Genomic DNA, 20,984 nt, shown 5'->3' on the forward strand with positions numbered 1-20,984 from the left:
ATACCTCTTTTGTTAGATTACCACTCTTACTCGGGATCAGCTTGGCTCAGCTTATCAAAGGGTGGCCAATCAGATGAGGCTGCTACAGGGCTGCTTTGGCTAACTTCAGGAATGCAGTTTCTAAAACTACTTTCAAGCAATAGTTATATTAAATCAGACCGTGGCATGTTGTTGGACTTATTGCAGCTATTAATTAGATTTTTGAATTATTGTTCTATCTCTCTCCTGTCAAGAGTTAGACGTTATAACATTCTCGTAAAACATTCCAATGTTATCCTACGGAGCTAGCAACACTACAATGGGAAAAACTAAATTGGCAGTTTTTCCCTTATCAGGGCAAATAAAACATAATTTATAATGTTTTTGCTTTGAATTAGAAGGCACCATATTCTGGGACGGATAGGGCAGACATTAGTGGTGAAGTATATGTAATATAATCATAGTTTTAGACTTTGGAAGTATTTTTAATTCCAAAGGCGTATTTGGATATTTTTCTTTTTATACCATCCTGCTCGGCATGGCTACTTTAAAATGAAAGCAGACACCATAACAGTGCACAATTAAGTGCATGAAATCAACGGGAGTCTATGAACCTACATGACCTGCCATATTACATATTACCATATTGCACGTAGGTCGTCTGAACCAATTGTAATTACACTTAAATACTATATTTCTTTCCAGTAGAGCACTGGCCCTGGGCCTGGTTAGCAGAGCCCAGGGCAGATTCAAAGTCATTCAGAAAATGGGGGTGATCAGGGCACCAGGGCAAAAAGAATGACTTTCCCACAAGTAGCAATTTGAACAAGCATATGAATCATCATTTCAAAGGCAACTCAAAATTGAAATTAGCTTATAATTTTTAGTACAGTTTTCCAAATATCTATATTGACAATGGCATCAATTTTGAATCAAACTTGGAAACTAAAAGATGAACAAGCAATGCGTACAGCTCTTCCACTCTTTACCCACATGGGAGCTCATCATAAGAGCGTGTATAAATATTACTGTCAACCCAGGCTGCTTCAGTACATTCAGAATTTTGTTGGAACTTGGATGACAATTTAACAGATGCAATTAGTATCAGCCGCAGTACCCCTTTAGCTGACTTTTGTCATGCTATATTTTCACATATGATTAAATCCTAAAAAACTCTGGTTGTATACAGTACAAACCGCTATATTTAAATCAAAGTGGAAGACCAATCAATCAATCAATCAATCATATCATTTGTAAAGCGCACTACTCACCCGTGAGGCGCTGGGGTTGGGAATGCTGCTACTTCTCGAAAAGCCAGGTCTTGAGGAGTTTTCTGAAGGTCAGCAGGTCTTGGGTCTGCCGTAGGTGGATGGGGAGGGTGTTCCAGGTCTTGGCAGCGAGGTGGGAGAATGATCTGCCCCCTGAGGTCGCTCTTCGGAATCGGGGGACTGTAGCGAGGGCGAGGTCGGCGGAGCGGAGCTGGCGGGTCGGGGTGTAGAAGCTGAGTCGTCTGTTGAGGTACGTTGGTCCGGTGTTGTGGAGTGCCTTGTGTGCGTGGGTGAGAAGCTTGAAGGTTATCCTCTTGTTGACCGGGAGCCAGTGCAGGTCTCTCAGGTGGGGTGTGATGTGGCTACGGCGAGGGATGTCGAGGATCAGGCGTGCAGAGGCGTTCTGGATGCGTTGGAGCCGTCTCAGGAGTTTGGCCGAGGCTCCTGCGTAGAGGGTATTTCCATAGTCCAACCTGCTGCTGACAAGGGCCAGGGTGACTGTTCTTCTCGTTTCAGTGGGGATCCACTTGTAGATCCTACGGAGCCTACGGAGGGTGTTGAAGCAGGAGGAGGAGACGGCGTTTACCTGTTTAGTCATGGAGAGGGTGGAGTCGAGGATGACCCCTAGTTTGCGTGCGTGGTCAGTGGGTGTCGGAGCGGTTCCCAGTGCAGTCGGCCACCAGGAGTCGTCCCAGACCGAAGGGTTGGATCCGAGGATGAGGACCTCCGTCTTGTCCGGGTTCAGCTTCAGTCGGCTGTTCCTCATCCATTCAGCAACGGCCTTCATTCCTTTGTGAAGGTTGGTTTTGGCAGTGTGGGGGTCCTTGGTGAGGGAGAGTATCAGCTGGGTGTCATCGGCGTAGGAGAGGATGTTGAGGTCGTGCCGATGGGCGATGTGGGCGAGCGGTGCCACGTAGATGTTAAACAGAGGTGGGCTGAGAGATGAGCCCTGGGGTGCACCGCAGATGATCTCGGTGGCTTCGGAGCGGAAGGGGGGGAAGGCGGACGCTCTGTGTCCTGCCAGAGAGGAAAGAGGTGGTCCAGTCCAGGGCCTTATCTTGGATCCCAGTGTTGTGGAGGCGTGTTCTTAGTGTGTGGTGACAGACCATGTCGAAGGCGGCTGACAGGTCCAGGAGGATGAGGGCCGCTATTTCTCCGTTGTCCAGCAGGAACTTGATGTCATCGGTGGCGGCGATGAGGGCAGTCTAGGTGCTGTGGTTGCTGCGGAACCCAGACTGGGAAGGGTCCAGGATGTTGTTCTCCTCGAGGTAACGGGTCAGTTGTTCGTTGACGGTCTTCTCGATGACCTTTGCCGGGAATGGGAGCAGGGAGATGGGCTGGAAGTTCTTGAGGTGCTTGGGGTCCGCCTTGGGTTTCTTGAGTAAGGCGTTGATCTCGGCGTGCTTCCAGCTCTCCGGGAAGGTTGCTGTCTCGAAGGAGGTGTTGATGATTTTCCGGAGATGGGGTGTGATGGATGTGCTGGCTTTGTTGAAGATGTGGTGTGGGCATGGATCTGACAGAGATGCGGAGTGGATAGTGTTCATGATCTTGATGGTGTCATCTTCGTTGATGTTGGTCCAGTAGAGCAGGCGGTTGGTGCGGATGGTGGTCGTGGGGGTGGAGGTCTCAATGGTTGTCGGGGCGGTCGTGGCGTTGAAACTGTCGTGGATGTCTGTGATCTTGCGGTGGAAGAAGGTGGACAGAGAGTCGCACAGGTCTTGCGAGGGTGGGACATCGTTGGTGTTGGAGCTGGGGTTGGAGAGTTCCTTCACGATGTTGAAGAGCTCTTTGCTGTTGTGAGTGTTGTTGTCTAGGCTGTCTTTGAAGGAGGCCCTTTTGGCGGATCTGATGAGGTGATGGTGTCTGCGGGTGGCATTCTTGTGGGCGGCGTGGCTGTCCGATGTTCGTTCACGGAGCCAGATCTTCTCCAGCTTTCGGCAGGTTTGCTTGGAGGACCGGAGGTCTTCAGTGAACCAGCTGGCTTCCTTGCTGGTATGATTGTTGGAGGGTTTCTTGATCGGGGTGAGGGTGTTGGCGCAGTCGTTGATCCACTGTCTGAGGCTGCGGGCGGCGATGTTGGGGTCGGTATGGTCGGCTCTGGGCGAGGGTGGTGGTTAGCTGGTCTTCGGTGACTTTGCTCCAGCAGCGGTGAGGCATCTGTTGGGTCCGGTGGTGCGTGGTGGGTTTCTTGGAGGTGAAGTGGATGCAGCGGTGGTCGGTCCAGTGGAGTTCGGTGGCATGGTTGAAGGAGACGTGGGGGCTTGCGGAGAAGATGGGGTCTAGCGTGTGACCGGCGTAGTGGGTGGGTGTTGTGACGGGTTGTCTGAGTCCAAGGTTGGCTAGGTTGTCGATCAGGGAGGTGGAGTTGGTGTCGTCATTGTTCTCAAGGTGGATGTTCAGGTCCCCGAGGAGGATGTAGTCCATGGAGGCGAGGGTGTGTGTGCTGACGAAGTCGGCGATGGAGTCGCTGAACTGTGGTTGAGTTCCGGGTGGTCTGTAGAGAAGGGTTCCTCTGAGGGTGGTGTTGGGGTCGGTGTGGATCTGGAAGTGCAGGTGTTCGGCGGTGCTGAGGGTGTCGTTGGTGTTGGTCGAGACTCTGAGAGTGTTCCTGTGGACGATGGCAATTCCTCCTCCAGCTCTGTTGGTGCGGTCCTTGCGGGTGATCTTGTAGCCTTCCGGGACGGCTATGGCTATGTCAGGAAGGCGACGTCTGGGGAGGTTGAGTCGAGTAGGTCCCAGAATTCAACGGCATGTTTTCAGGCGGAGTGGGTGTTGAGAAGGATGCATCTGAGGTGGTTGGGTTCTTTCCTGGTCGGCAGCATGGTATGGCGGATGCTTGGGAAGCTGCAGTTCCGGCAGGTGAAAGCTCCGTGGGTGCGCTTCAGGGCGGCCAGGAAGCAGGTGTGTGATCGTCCGGTGTTGAGTGCGTGGAGGGTTCTGGCATCGTAGCGGTGTCGGGCGTCGTGTCATTCGTGGTGTCCAGGGGTCCTGGCGCTGGGCGTGGTCCAGGCACGGACAGGCACAGATGGGCTTGCCGTAGGTGCGCCACCGGCGTGCCAGCAGCGCGCCCGCTGAGCGTGCCCGCTGCGCGCGGCCGCGTAGCGGCTTCCATATGAGGGGATGTGGGAGGGAGGAGCAGCTGGGAGGCGGGAGCGGGTGCGGCGAATGGGATTGCAGGTGGGCGGGGCCGCAGGGACGCAGCGGCGGGAATATGGACGGGGGCCGCGGGAGAACTGGGCAAAGGAAGGGAAAACAAGTTTAGGCAAGAAAACAAGTACAGGCACAGAGGAATAAAAACAAGTCTGGGCAAGAAAGCAAGTTAGGCACAGGGGAATAAGAACAAGTCTGGGCAAGAAAGCAAGTACAGGCACAGGGGAATAAAAACAAGTCTGGGCAAGAAAGCAAGTACAGGCACAGGGGAATAAAAACAAGTCTGGGCAAGAAAGCAAGTTAGGCACAGGGGAAAAATACAAAATTAGGCAAAAAAAATGCAGGCAGAGCCATGCAGCAGCGTGGGGAGCGACCTGCCTGTGAGGAGGGTCATAGGTCGCTCCTTTCACCGCTGCGCGGCTTCCATATGAGGGAATGTGGGAGGGAGGAGCAGCTGGGAGGCAGGAGCGGGGCAGCGAATGGGATTGCAGGTGGGTGGGGCCGCAGGGACGCAGCGGCGGGAAAAATGGGCGGGGACCACTAACATCTGAGAGTTGTAAGCCCCTCAAATAATGTTCAATACACTCTTGGGCACTTAGACCAAAAAAATGTAATGTACCGTGGGTTTTAGTGGATGAGAAAAAAAATTATCTTTGCTTTACCATCTTCAATGCGGAGGTCATAGACGAAAGTCAATATGAGCTCTCAATTTAGCATCACCTTTCGTTATTTGTTTGGTGTAGCCTTGCAGGAGGTGCAGGTGCATAAAGAAAAAGTAAATGTACACAACACTAAACATTTGACATATAAGTAGGCAATGTACATACAAGGAAAATAAGCAAAAAATTGTCAAGGCTAATAACACAAATCAGTGTAAAAGAGTAGATTGTTCCACAGACCGGTACTTTTCATCCACTCGTGAAAAAAATGACGTGTTTTGTCCAGCATATATCCCTTTCAAGAGGACGTTTTTTGCTGAATAAGAGAGGCTGTTGCCTCCAAACTCACTGATCCCTCCAATGATGAAAGACTGAGTGGATGTACCAGGATTTGAACTTGTGACCTTGTGACCATGAGGTCAATCAAAGACAGATTCCTTTAGTTGATGGGTTATTCCACGGAAATACCAATCCACAGTGAAAGCACAACTCTTACCTGCCATGGGGACAGAAACAGCACTGGTCCAACCTTCAATTTATCGTGACTAACCTGAGATGAAAAAGTGCCCGGGACCATTCTAAAGACCAATGCAAGTAAGGTAAAATATGCAAGAAGTCAATAGCTCTATAAAAACAACAGAAAGAACCAGAATCATATAAGAGCAACAAATTGGTTGTTGCACAAAAATAAAACTCTGGGGTTATAGCAGAATTTGAGGTTATGTCATACCCTTTCAAAACCAGGATTTCGGTCATTGATTATGCAGAGAAAAGGAATTGGATTTGATAAACATGCTTTCCAAACTGTTTTTTGATCCACTGACAAGCAGTGAGGTATTTGTACTGCGTTCACCCCCAACTATATAATTATATATCGTTCCATGACCTAGACTCACGCAGAACAAATAGAAGCGACTCTTTTAATAGTACAGCATGAAAGTAAACTAAAGAAGCACACCATTCTGGAAAAATAAAATACTCATAGGAAACGAAACAGTACATTAAACTCAAAATGTTAACAGCAACACAGATTTTCTCAGGCCAAGATGGCAGTGCCTTAATTTTATGGCTGAGGCTATCATTGTGGTATGGCACAAGGAAGAGGCAGGATACTTAAAAATGGGGCACTGGCCCCACCTGCAACTCATTTCTTTTTGTTGCAGATTGATATAGCAACCCAAAAGTATTGGAGCACTTTACATGAGCACCAGTTATGTTACACAAGGACACATTCATTTTTTGGTAGGCAGAGGGAGATTAAGTGATTTGCCCAGAATCACAGGATATTGAGCCGATGCCGAGGTTCAAACTGGTTCCCCAGCTCCAAAGTGCATAGCTGTAGCCGTGCGACCACATCCTCTCCTCATGGCGATGTCACTACCCAAACACACACTTATCATTTACCACCACATTAAGCAACTCCTTTTCAATGTTTGACCAAGAAATGAATGCAACATGGCAATGGTCGAACTATGGGGCACATTAATTTTACCAATTCGCTATTTGGGAATCTCAAAATACTATGCAAGTAGGAATTACACAAACAATTGTGGTTCCTTAACATTACGTAATATCAATTCGGAAATTGTGAATCACTATCAGGTAATGTGCCCATGGGAATTAATGGTATTGTATTCGCTAATTGTGATTACTAAATTGGTAATCACAATTGTGAATGCAAATCCAAGGGTGTCCGGGTGCCTAGGGCCCCCTGAAGCACCCCACAAAAAAATGTAAGTGTGCACATGCACTTTGGAAAAGTGCATTTTTGTGCATTTTTCAAAGCATGCACATATTAACATCGACTTGAAGTGGATGGTAATTAGCGTTTCCCAAATGCACAGTTCGCATTTAGGAAAAGCTACGTGCATCGGCATGATGGAATAGCAAATTGCAATTCCCTAATGCATTTGCAATTTAGGAAATCACAAAAAATTGTGATTTTCTAAATAGCGATTGCAAAAACCTACATGCATAAGAAAAGGCCTTTTTCCATTCACAAATGGATGGATTAAGCGAATCGGCCCGTTTGCAAATGGATAAAGGCTTGATGCATGTGCCCCTATGTCCCCAGGCTCTGAAACACTGGAGAAAGACAACCCCCATTTCTTTTATGGGTTCAGGGAACTCTTGAAATCCAGAATGTCAAATGTGATGCATGGGAGCAAGGCACCAAGTAGTCATGGAGAAAATTAGCTTCCATGTATTATGGCGAGGTTTCAGTGTTCTCTCGCATTTATGTGTATATCTAGCCTGACATTATCTTGCTACTATGTACTGGAACTATAGTTGAATGGATGTCATAATTCCTTGATGAGGTGAAAATTCAACATGGTTCGCACTATATTAACATCACAAATTAATACATACATTATCAATAACAAGTTTTCTTCCGCCTGTAAAATGAATTTAATGAGCTAATCACAGTCACTTGGTGAAATAAATCCATTGTGCCCATCTCCCTTCAACTACATCTTCTGGAGAGTGCCTGAAGAACAATAAGCCAGCCTTCCCTATAAGCAGGTATCCTCAGACTCAGACACGGTAGCAAGGGCCAATAATAATAGACAAACACGAGCCTTTAAAAAATTCTGCAAACCTCAGTGATTACAGGGAAACGTCAAATGTATTTACAACTCGCGCAGGTAAATTGCACAAATCTGTACTCTATGGGTTACTACTAAGTAGGGCATTAACAGGTCTGAAAGAACACATTTGAACTGTGGTCCTATAATCTCTTTCAACTACCTTCTTTTACAATAAGTACTTTTGGGGCAACATAAAGCACTCGATTTAAGGAATATAAAGTGATAAAACACACATCTTAGACTTTTTAAGAGACAGTAGAGCTATGCACAGGATAATGAGGAGCATAGTACACAAACAATCTTAAAGTAAAATGACTGCAAATGGGATATATTCACTAATAGTTGGATTGATTTAGTAGATGGCATATTTGGTAATTTATCTTTCAAAATTCTTACCATGTTGACAATGTGATCCATAGAATCTACGAGGACAGGAACATGTGTTGGGACGAACACAGACTCCTTGGTTTAAACAAAGAGGCACGCACACAGCTGTATAGAAATCAATGTATAGAAATACATTTTAAAAAGTATCATGTTTAGCATACGTAATTCTAAAAAATGTTTTCACTTACTGCATTAAGAAAGAAAGGTTGAACATTGAAAACTATTAGTTTCCTGACTACTGTGTGAACTGAAATAAAACACAATACTTTATCCTGAGGCAATGATGGCATGCATATATCACATTAGAGTGTTCCTAATTCATGGTATGTGTACTTTAGTATGATATTGCTTGTTTTGTATTTCACAATAGTTGTATGGTTTATGATGGTGTTTGATTTATGTGGTGATGGTACATATGTGGGAATGTCACTAGAACCCTGAGATGGCAATATAGGACAATATCACACATATTGCTGTTATGTAAATGTTTACATTGCATGCTTTTACTTGGGGTTGTTAACTTGAAAAATATGTTTTCATCAAAGTGTACCAACAGTGGGCCCTGATTGGAAGTAGAATTGTAATATTGAACTTTCACGAGTACATTTTTGATAAACCAATGAACAATGATGAGGATCAATAGGTGTATGTTATTCTGTTATTCTAGGATTGCAACATTACTACATAATTATAAGTTTCCACATTTACCACATCATCTTCCACATCATTTGCAAATTTACCAAAATATATATTTCTAGGTCAAATGGATGAAACTAATGCTGCCAGAAAATGTGCCCAATAATTACCATTCTTTGCTGCATAAGTTAGATAATTGTACACAGAATAATCAGAGTATCCCTGACAATGTTAAAGCTTTAAGAGTGGCATAGGGGCTTTCATTCTGATTGCGAGACCAAACCCGAAATTAATGGAGAACTGTGAAGTATTTGACATATTTCACAGTTTCTGTGAAATATGGGTTTTTATACCAATGCATATTGTGCAAAAAAATGTCCAAAGCCAGCATCAGCTGTTGTAACTTTATTTTGTTATTATTTCTAGATCTACTAAGCACAATTTGAGCTTTTAAGATGCCATTTTCTGCTTTTCATAATGGTTTGGTCATAGCATTTTATAATTTCATATACATGTCATTGTACAATATTCATATGATTCACTCTCACTCTCTCTGTCTATATATCAGAATGGGGTTCCTGGCTGACTAGGGTATACACCTAAACCAGGCAGAACCCACCACTCTTAGTCAAAGTAAGGGTGTTACATCCACAAGATAACCCTGCTCACCCCCTTGGTAGCTTGGCAGAGAAGTCAATCTTATCCCTGTATTGTTTTACTTGCATGTACCTTACTTCTATGTATGTTGGGACACATGGTTGCTGTGACAACCTGGCAGAGGATTTTCCTATATCTTGTAGTACTTTCATGGCACCTGATGTTGTGAACATGGCGGCTTGCCGTCGAAACGCGTCAAGGCTATAGTTTTGGATAAAAAAAATCCTGTAGTAAATCTCCACGGAGTCAGCGCCTGTTATTTTGTGATTAACAGGATTGGTGGCATATATATATATATATATACATATATATATATATTATATATATATATATATATATATATATATATATATTATCTACTGGCGGTCACTGAAGCCATCACTGACATCTCAAATGACATCACTGATGACATCATCCAGTGACTGTGTGTTTCTTTAAAATTTAAATATGCTTGATATACATATATATATATGCCAAGGTGTATTGAATAATGAGTGGGTGCATGTCAAGTCAAGTCAAGTCAAAAAATTTGTATAGCGCACTACATACCCAGAGGGTTTCAAGGCGCTTAGGAAGGGGAGGAGGATTATTTGTCAAATATCCACGTTTTAAGCTGCTTTCTGAACGCTAGGTGGTTCTGGGTGAGGCGAAGGTAAGCGGGGAGTGAGTTCCATGTTTTAGCAGCCAGGTATGAAAAGGATCTGCCTCCCATGGTGGTCTTGTTTATGCGAGGTACAGTGGCGAGGGCTTGGCTGGAAGAACGTAGTTGGCGGGGGGGGTGTAGAAGGACAGTCGAGAGTTGAGGCAATCTGGTCCGATGTCGTAGAGTGATTTGTGTGCGTGGGTAAGCAGTCGGAAGGTGATCCTCTTATTGACGGGTAGCCAGTGTAGGTCTTTAAGGTGACCAGAGATGTGTTCGTTGCGTGGGATGTCTAGTATGATCCTGGCTGAGGCGTTCTGGATTCGTTGGAGTTTCTTCTGGAGTTTGGCGGTGGTACCTGCGTAGAGGGTGTTTCCGTAGTCCAGTCGGCTCGTGACCAGAGCGTGGGTGACTGTTTTCCTTGTTTTGGAGGGGATCCAGCGAAATGTTTTTCTGAGCATGCGGAGAATGTTGAAGCAGGAAGAGGAAACGGCGTTGACTTGTCTGTTCATTGAGAGTGAAGAATCCAGGATAACGCCTAGGTTCCGTGCGTGGTCTGTCGGGATGGGTGCTTTTCCGAGGGCTTCCGGCCACCAGGAGTCGTCCCAAGCAGAGGGGGATGTACCTAAGATGAGGACTTCTGTTTTGTCTGAGTTCAGTTTCAGACGGCTTTGTTTCATCCATTCGGCAACTTCTTTCATTCCTTCGTGTAGGTTAGTTTTGGCGGTGTTGGGGTCTTTGGTGAGTGATAGGATCAGTTGGGTGTCATCAGCGTAGGAGATGATGTTGAGGTTGTGTTGGCGTGCGATGGCCGCGAGGGGGCTCATGTATACGTTGAAGAGGGTGGGACTGAGTGAGGATCCCTGTGGTACGCCACAGATGACTTCAGTGGCCTCGGACTTGAATGGTGGGAGGCGGACTCTTTGTGTTCTTCCGGAGAGGAAGGAGGTGATCCAATCAAGTGCTTTTCCTTGTATTCCGATGTTTCTGAGGCGCTGAAGAAGGGTGCTGTGGCAGACTGTATCGAATGCAGCAGATAGGTCGAGGAGGATGAGGGCGACTGTGTCTCCATTGTCCAGTAGAGTTCAAATGTCGTCAGTTGCTGCGATGAGGGCGGTCTCAGTGCTGTGTTTTGCTCTGAATCCCGATTGTGAGGGGTCGAGGGATTTGTTGGCTTCGAGGAAAGCGGCGAGCTGGTTGTTGATGGCTTTCTCGATGACTTTGGCCGGGAATGGAAGAAGCGAGATGGGGCGGTAATTTTTGAGTTCGGTGGGGTCCGCTGTTGGTTTTTTCAGAAGGGCGGTGAGTTCAGCGTGTTTCCAGATTTCTGGGAAGGTAGCGGAGTTGAAGGAGCAGTTGATGACGTCTCGGAGGTGCGGTGCTATGACGGAGTCTGCTTTGTTGAAGATGTGGTGAGGGCATGGGTCTGTGGGGGATCCTGAGTGGATGGAGTTCATCAGGCGGATGGTGTCCTCAGTGGAAATTGGATTCCAGGCGTGAAGGGTGTTCACGGGGGGAAGATGGTCAGCAGATGGTAGGGTGGGTTGGTTTCCGGGAAGGTTGTCAAAGCTGTTGTGGATGTCTGCAATCTTGTTGTGGAAAAAAGAGGCTAGGGAGTCACAGAGGGTTTGGGAGGGGGTGATGTCGTTGGAGTTGGCCGAGGGATTGGAGAATTCCTTGACGATGTTGAAAAGTTCCTTGCTGTTGTGGGCGTTATTGTCAAGTCGATCCTTGAATGCTGTTTTCTTGGCTTTTCGGATCAGTTGGTGGTGAGTGCGGATGGCGCTTTTGAAGGCGTCCTTGGTGCTGGTGGTTGGGTCTTTTTTCCAGGCCTTTTCTAGGGAGCGGCAGAGTTTCTTGGACTTCTTGAGATCATCGTTGAACCATGAGGCTTTCTTGCTGCCAGGTTTTCTTTGACGTTTTTTCAGTGGTGCTAAGGTGTCGGCGGTGTTGGATAACCATAGGGTGAGGTTGGTGGCGGCTTCGTTGGCGTTAGAAGAGAGGGCTGGGGAGTTTCGATGGAGTGATGCGGAGATTTGGTCCGTGGTGATTTTGTTCCAGTTTCTTTGCAGGGTAGGTTGGGGGTGGTTGATGGGTTTCGGCTTGTTGTAGGTGAAGTGAACGCAGCTGTGGTCAGTCCAGAGGAGGTCCGTGGTGTGGCTGAAGGAGACATGGTTGCTGGATGTGAAGATGGGGTCGAGTGTGTGACCTGCGATGTGGGTGGGGGAAGTGACTAGTTGTTTAAGTCCGAGGTTGGCGAGGTTGTCCACGAGGGTGGCGGTGTTGTGGTCGTTGATCTTTTCGAGGTGAAAGTTGAGGTCTCCCAGAAGGATGTAGTCTTTGGAGGGGAGCGCATGAGGAGTGATGAAGTCCGTGATGTCTTCACTGAATTTTGCGCGGGGTCCTGGTGGTCTGTAGAGGAGGGTGCCTCTGAGTGTGGTCTTGGGGTCGATGTGGATCTGGAAGTGAAGGTGTTCGGAGTTGGCGAGGTTGGCGTCAGAGCTGGTAGAGATTCGGATGGAGTTCTTATGGACGATAGCGATTCCTCCTCCTGTGTGGCCGGTACGGTCCTTGCGAGTGATCTTATAGTCTTCCGGGATGGCAATGGTGATGTCTGGGGCGGAGGAAGTGTTCATCCATGTTTCTGTTAGGAAGGCGACGTCTGGAGAGATGGTGTCTAGTAGATTCCATAGGTCAATGGCGTGCCTGTGGACTGATCGGGTGTTGAGAAGGATGCATTGTAGGTGGTTGGGGTCAGGAATCTGTGGTGTGGTCGTGGCGGAGATGTTGTCGGTGCCGATGAATTTGCAGGAGTAGCAGGAGAAAGGTCCATGGGTTTGGCCAGGGGTGGCTCGGACGCAGTTGGGAGCGCGACCGGGGTTAAGGGCTAGGAGGGTGGCGGCATCGTAGGTAATGCGGGGGGGCTGGGAGGGACGGGGGACAGGGGGTCTGGCGCTGGGCGCGGTCCAGGCGCGGACGGGCGTAGACGGGCTTACCTTTGGCGCACCTTCGGCGCGGATTGGGCGCGAACGCTGCGCGTAAACGCTGCGCGCGGGAACTATTGTCATATATGGATGGGGGAGGGGGAGGGGCGAGGGCGTCTCAGCTGGGAGGCGGGGCGGGCACACGAGGACGACGACCACAACAAATAAACAAAATGGAGGCGGAGGGGGGGAACAGAGCGGAGCACAACGCGCAAACCACGATAAAACAGCAGAAACTATCACAACACAGCGCCAATGAGTCCAATAGCAACTGGGCACAAGCAGGCAAGACAAAAAGCAACTTTGCAGGCAATGAGCGGAGCGCTGAAGGCTGATGCGCAGATCACGTAAAACACAGCACAGTTAAATAAAATACAGCGACAAAGATATTTAGCGCTAGCTAGGCACAGGCAGACAGGTGAAAAGCAGCTTGTGAGGCAATGCAGCGCTACGATACCAGGTCTCAGCAGAGGCACTGGGAGCGACCACTCGGCTCGTCAGAGAGGAGCGAGTCACGGTGAGCGAAGGGTGAGGAGCGCTACTTCTGGTCAGTGGGAGGGCGTCTCAGCTGGGAGGCGGGGCGGGCACACGAGGACGACGACCACAACAAATAAACAAAATGGAGGCGGAGGGGGGGAACAGAGCGGAGCACAACGCGCAAACCACGATAAAACAGCAGAAACTATCACAACACAGCGCCAATGAGTCCAATAGCAACTGGGCACAAGCAGGCAAGACAAAAAGCAACTTTGCAGGCAATGAGCGGAGCGCTGAAGGCTGATGCGCAGATCACGTAAAACACAGCACAGTTAAATAAAATACAGCGACAAAGATATTTAGCGCTAGCTAGGCACAGGCAGACAGGTGAAAAGCAGCTTGTGAGGCAATGCAGCGCTACGATACCAGGTCTCAGCAGAGGCACTGGGAGCGACCACTCGGCTCGTCAGAGAGGAGAGTGTCTGAATGGATGATTTAGTAGGTGTGTGACTGACTGTATAAGTTAGTGATTAAACGTGTCTTACTGAATGCAGGGGTTAGTGACTAAACTGTGTGAATGTCTGTATCAGTCTGTCAGTTGGTGTGTAAGCACCTGCATGGGTTGGTGAGTACCTACATGAGGGTCAATATGGGTTATTGATTGGTTGTCTGAGTATCTGTATGGTTGGGTGGGGGGTGTGACTCTGTGCATAGATGTGAGAGTGAGTGATTCACTGGGTGTATGGGTTCAAGAGTGCATCTGTGAGAAGCTGTGTGGGTGTGTGTGTGTGTATGTGTGTGTAGGTGAGTGAATGGATGCCTCAGTGGTACGTGTGAGAGTAACAACATATGCGAGAGGCAGCATATGTGAGTGTTGGACTATATAAATTAACTACATGTGAGAGAGTGATTTTGAAAGTGGCTGTATGGATGAGTGTGTCAGAAATTTCATAAGAGAGAAAGTATGTGTTAGCATCTGTATGAATATGTGAGATGGTGTGCTTATAACTGTGTAGGTGAGTAAATGGGAGTGTGATTGATTCTTTGCATGACTGACTAGGTGTATGAGTAACTCTATGGATGAGTGACGGTGTGCGTGTATCTGTTTAGGTGTATGCGGGCAAATGATAGTGCTGTAGTGGTGAGTGATTGCATATATGAGTGACTGTAGGGGTGAATGAGTGGATGTGTGTGTAGACCTAGGAATCAGTGAGTGGGTATGTAGTAACTGGTATTTGTGTGTCTATAGTTTCTAAAATGGTAGGCTGTATTTTAGAGTGGGTGTATCAAAGGCTATATTAGGGTATGAGGAGGTGAATCAGATTATTGCGTGGTTGATGTCATCAGTGATGTCATTTGAGATGTCATCAGTGTTGTCACTGACCATGTCATGAATGATGTCATATGTGATTTCATCAGCAGTGCATTGGGGGCGCGGGTTATAGTCAGCCGAACTAACTATAACGGATGAATTTTTCTGGTTTTGTATGAGTGAAAAGCCCAACTAACTATAACCTCCCTGAAACCTGTGTTTTTTTCAGTGAATTTCTAAGGTTTTTTTAATGCTAATCCCTAACTATAACTTCCTTGAAAATTCTAGTTATTTCAGTGAATTTCTAAGGTTTTTTAAATGCAAATTTCTAACTATGCCTACATAGGTAGGACATGTGTAGAAAGAGGAAGAAAGGTGCAGAAAGAAGCAAGAGAAGTGCAGAAAGAAGCAAGAGAAGTGCAGAAAGAGGCAAGAGAGATGCAGAAAGAAGAGGAAAGGTACAGAAAGAACCAAGAGATGTGCAGAAAGAACCAACAGAGGTACAGAAAGAGGCCTACTTTGACTGTATCTTACAACAGACTCATGCAAAGTAGCCTAATCAATAATCTGTCTCCCAAGATGTCTTACAGCTTACTTTTCACTTAAAGGTTCACTATTCATCGACTGCTCAGAATGTTAGACCTACCAAGTATAAAACAGCAATCCTAAGTCTGACCAAGTTTGTGAAGGTATGCATGCGTGTGTCTCTGCTTTTATCGACATAAACATAAACATACAAATATTTGAATACCTTTGTTTCAAACATCATACTCTGTAAATTTGTGTACCAAAAGGTAGAAGCAAGAGAAGTGCACAAAGAAGGAACGGAAGTGCACAAAGAGGCAAGAGGGATGAAGAAAGAGGAAAGAGAAGTGTAGAAGAAGCAAGAGAGATACACAAAGAGGAAAGAAGGATACAGAAAGAGTCAAGAGGTGTGCAAAAAGAAGCAAGAGCAGTGCAGAAAATGGCAACAGAGGTGCAGAAGGAGGCAAGAGAACTGCACAAAGAGGCAAGAGAGTTACAGAAACAGAAAAAAGAGGTACAGAAAGAGGGAACAGGGGTACAGACAGAGGCAGGAGAATTGCAAAAAGAGGGAAGAGGGTGCAGAAATAGGCAAGAGGGGTGCAGAACTTTACAACAGAAGTACAGAAAGAAGCAAGAGCAGTGAAGAAAGAACCAAGAGAGGTGCGTAAAGAGGCTAGAGGAGTGCAGAAAGAGGCAAGAGCAGTGCAGAAAGAGGCAAGATAAGTGCAAAAGAAGCACAAGAGGTACAGAAAGAGGGAAGCCAGTGCAGAAAGAGTCAAGTGCACTGCAGAAAGAGGCAACAAAGGTGCAGAAAGAAGCAAGACGGTTGCAGTAAAAGGAAAAAAGGGTGCAGAAAGAAGCAAGAGAGGTGCAGAAAGAGGCAAGCCACATTGTTGTTTTGTTTAAATGTTTGTCATGGTTGGGGTGCCAGGCCCGTTGTTGCTCCCACCGGGATACGCCTGTCTGGTAATGGGGTGGTGGGGGCAACAACGGGCCTGGCACCCCAACCATGACAAATATGTAAAGAAAACAGCAATGTGGCTAAGTTATAGAGATGACTTGCTAATGTATTGGATGGAACAGTATCAGAATTTCAAGAGTACTTTGAAATCCTAAACTCAACAGACGCAAATGTGAGATTCACATATACCATCAGCAAAGACAGAGTTGTATATTTGGATACTGAAATCTATGTTACCAAAAACATAATTGAGACAACTCTGCATTGGAAATTAACATTGACAAATGCCACATTACATGGCAATAGTTTTCATAAAGCATCAGTCATTGAAAATATCCCATATGGAGAATTCCTTAGAATTCGCAGAATGTGCTCAGAGGAATCCGAATGGAAGAAACATAGCACAAATACAGTAGCAAGATTGAAACAAAGAGGGTACAAGAAAAATGTTGTTAATAGGTGTTGGTAAAGATCTAATGAGAAATCAAGGGAAGATATCCTGAAAAACACTCCAAAAGCAATCAGTGAAGAAAATCAAGAACCAGGGAGACTAGTTATGGATTATTCATTTGACGCGAAAAAAGTCACTAACATTCTGAGAAAGAACTGGAAAATACTGTAGTTGGATTCAACAGTAGGAAGGATCATGGGAACCCATCCGAATATATCATATTGACGTGCAAAGAACCTCAGAGACAAAGTAATTCACAGTCACCATCAAAGTTCATATAAAAATCGAAAAAGGGACACAATGGCTGAAAACAAAGGGCTTCATTAAGTGCCACAACTGCAAAGTCTGCCAGATAGCCAAAAACACCACACAAGATAAGATGGCGAACAACAAAATGTGGCAAATAAGAGACATGATAACATGCAAAAGCAAGTGTGCTGTCTATGTAATTGAGTGGCCTTGTTCCTTAAAATAAATAGGGAGCACGATAAGTCAGCTGAAAAAGAGGATCCTCGAACGTGTAAGAGCGACGGCAAACAAGGATCGAGGAAACGCTGTAGCGAAACATATGGAGTCACACCATGACGGAAACTGGAAATTGCTGATGTTTTACGTGATTGAAACAATACCGGAAAGTATAAGAGGAGGCAACCGTGAGAAAATACTGCGAGGGGGCTGAAACAAAGTGAAGAACTACACGTGCATCTGTAATTGAATGGAATGTGTAGCAGCAGAAACAAAACTACAATTTCCTGAAGAAAATAGGATACTGAAGAAGAAAAAAACAACTAATAAATGGAAATAACAATAATAAACCAAAATGGAATACCTAAAAGAACACTCACATGGAATAGAGTTGAGCAAATACACTTAAAAATAGAAAGAAGGGGTAAAGATTTGAGTAAGAAGGAATTGAACCATTAGTCACTGTTCAAAAGACAAGAATGAGTAAGCCCACTAAAGGGCATAATCCGCATAAAAAGGAGAAATATAAATGGAAAATAAAAGGAAACAAGTCCCCCAAAAAAAGGAATGTAAAAGACAACAATAACAAAAAATCCTTGGAATAATCCAGGAAGATCAAAGAGATCTGGCAGCAGCAAGTGTGCAGGCATGTGTTGTACCAGGAACTAGTGCCAAGAAGAAACTATTCTTGAGTAGAGTGAAACAGGCAGAATTAATAACACAACACACGATCACTGCAAACAGATCATAGTGAACTGAAGAATATCCCCATTGAAGGATGAAAGGACTTGGAGAGGAATCATGGTCCGTGGTCATAGAGACCCGGACTAATGATAACTACTCCACAGAACACCTTCCCCCCTCCTTTCAAAAAACAATACGTTTATAACAATTTTAAAAAAAAGGAATGTAAAATAAAATACACAATAGATACACTTGGTGAATTTTAAGGCACTACAACTACCACAAGGCCTTAAAATGGGATTGATGTTAACATTAGAGTCACATGTCACTTAAAAGCTTTTTTATTGGTTGAAATAAGCTGTGTCATTTCATACCGTGTCAAGTTCTCTGCGAGAACGAAATGCGTCGTTTGGCATTTCAACCTGGAGAAATTTGGAAAATAAATACTTGGAAAATCACAGTTTGTGAGTGTGACTTCATCTCTCCCCTGAAAAGGAGCATGTGATTATATATATATATATATATATATATATATATATTACCTACTGGCGGTCGCCAGTAGGTATATATAGTTAGGATTTTTTCCCTATGGGATTTTTGAAAATTCTATGTCTAATAACTTTGGCGTTTGTGGACGGAATTGGATGAAATTTTCTGGAAAATGGAACATTTTGTTTCTGAGCAGCCCCTGAAAATTTGGGGGGTGTTCGTCCAGGGGGGGCCGAGAAAAAAGGGGGGTCCCAAAACGTGTTTTTAACATTGAGTTTTCCATAGGGCGGTTGGCCTCACTTTTAGCCCGAACGGCTGAATGGATTTCCATGAAACTTGGCAAAATTGTAGGGACTGGTAGCCCGATGTGCCTTTTCTAGGTCTCAATATATGTGCTCCAGTGGATTTTGAGAAATTAACGTTTAAAAAAAGATATATATCTGTAAGCGCGCTCCGGGCAGCGCTCCGGTCCGCGGACCTTAAGCGTACCGGAACTTCGCGTAGCTAAGCTGATTGGCTCTCCGGTGTCTGTCAACATTCTAAACAGTCCGGAGCGGCCGCCATCTTGTCTCTCGGTAGGATTGAGAGATAAGAGGAGGCCAAAACAAAGGCGAAAATGACCATAAGGGGGCATACTAGATCCTCCCTGACCCCCTAGGTTTAATGTGGAAGTTTTAAAAGGGCCCCGCGGGGCAAAAAAAACAAAAAAATTTTTTTGTTTTTTTTGCGTGGGGAGCGCCCGGTCCGCGAACCGGGAAGCGTTCTGGGCAGCGTACTGCAATGAAAAATGAATGATAGACTTTTCAAATGCTGTATGTTAATTGATTGTTGTTTTTGTTGATTATTTTTTATTTTCTTTATTTTTTAAGCATTTTTTTTAATGTGATTGTGTTTCATAATTTATTAAACTTTCTAACATTTCATTGTCAGAAATTTCATAATTATCATGGAATATACATTGTAGTCTCTGAGGGTGTAAAATGTCCTCATTTGCAAGGAGGTTATCTACTGCTTGTACACATTGCAGTAGTTCATTGTCCCAAGTTTCATCGAAAAATTCAATGTCAATTTGATCAATTGTATCAATCAATTCTTGGCTGCTCTCTTGCAGGTCCATTTCAAAAGAAACTTGGTTTTCGCCTTCCATTTTGCCTGAAATTTGGATTAAAAAAATATATATTAGTAGAGATAGGGCAATGTTGGGAATAATTTTAGATAGGCATTTTTTATCAGTGAATTTATCTTTGGGCAGTGTATAGTATCAGAGTGGAAGTAGGAATATAAAAAAGTGTATGTGATTTAACGTAAGTAAATTCATAATTATACAAGAGAAGCCTAACTCCATCCATAACTATAACAGAGAAGTCTCTCTAAATCTATAACTACTACAGAGGGATAGTATATATCTATCAGAAAAAGTTTACCATATTAACTTATAGTGCACAATATACTTCAGTTTTAAAAATAAAAACTTACCTTTAGAAAGAAGTTGAAGGAATTAGTGAAAATACTATTGAAATGTACAGCAAGAAGTAGTAGTCAAAATGGCTGTGTTTTCTTCTCTTCCTTTATATATATTCAGGTATATAACCAATGAAATGTCAGGTAAAAAAAATAGAAAATGAAAGTAACATTTTCATTGGTTGTCAATTCCAACACTTCAGATGTGTTTTGTGAAGTAATTTACCTCAGGGTATTTAGAGAGGTCTACAGGCTAAATGACTAAATGGAATTCCAATCAAATTTGTGAAAATGGTAGGGATTGGTATGTAGTATGAGCTAATCTATATTTGGTGAAATTGTCTCCAGTGGCTTTTCTGTGAACTACTTTCCCACCTTTTTTCATGGTGCGCTTCCCAGAGAGCGACCCGGTACGCGAACCGTTGAGCGCCCCGGTTCGCGAACCTTAAGCGTTCCGGGAGTCCACCATTTTGTGTTTCGGTCGAATTAAGATACAAGATGGAGGGCAAATAATGTTCAGAATGGGTAGAAGGGGGCACGGTAGAGTTATCTTGACCCCCTAGGTTTTCTGAGGGTGGCTGAGGAGGCTTATATGTGCGAAAAAAAAACATTTTTAAAAAAAATTGCGCGAGGTTAGCTCCCGGTTCGCGTACCGGGTAGCGCCCCAGGGAGCGTACTTTGTTGGAAATTAGTGAAAAATGTTAGAGTAAAATAATAATTGTGAGTGATCAGATGTAGGGTAGCTCTGAGAAGAGCTTTTGGGTTTATGGTACATTTAGGTACTTATAAGTAGGTACCAATGCACATTCTTAAATTCAGAGTGAAAACTCTGTTGCCCTCATCTGAGAAGTGAACTCCATCTCCTCTGTAGATATCTTGCATGTAGTAACGCAAGTTATTGTTGTACAGGGAGCCCATTCCATGGTCTCTCATGTAAGCTGAAACAGATTTGTTTACATGCTTCCTCGACTTCTCAATTTGTGGACAAAATTGGTTTGACCACCTCCATTTCTGTCTTTGGCATATATTTGAATATACCAAGGCAGTCTGAGGAAAAAGTGCCATTAATTGCTCAAAGGTGTCCTTTAAAAGCATTTCCAGACCTACACCAGTCAAAGTGCCCAAGTCATTACCTCCACAGTGCACAATTAACAGGTCAGGTTTGGGCAAATGCATAAAGGTTTTCACCAATGGTATCAATTGGTGACATT

At 44.9% G+C, this 20,984-nt stretch overlaps 1 protein-coding gene across 1 annotated transcript in view; it reads right to left on the bottom strand.

Annotated features, from left to right (window-relative positions):
- LOC144824296 (uncharacterized) overlaps positions 1-20,984 on the bottom strand; it is a 718,699-nt gene that overhangs the window by 42,768 nt on the left and 654,947 nt on the right. The window contains exon 7 of the mRNA XM_078683421.1: positions 8,041-8,136. Coding sequence (XP_078539547.1) covers positions 8,041-8,136 — 96 coding nt within the window. The remainder of the gene's footprint in view (positions 1-8,040; positions 8,137-20,984) is intronic.

Source organism: Lissotriton helveticus, chromosome 3_1, assembly GCF_964261635.1.
Source record: "Lissotriton helveticus chromosome 3_1, aLisHel1.1, whole genome shotgun sequence".
NCBI classification, from domain to species: domain Eukaryota; kingdom Metazoa; phylum Chordata; class Amphibia; order Caudata; family Salamandridae; genus Lissotriton; species Lissotriton helveticus.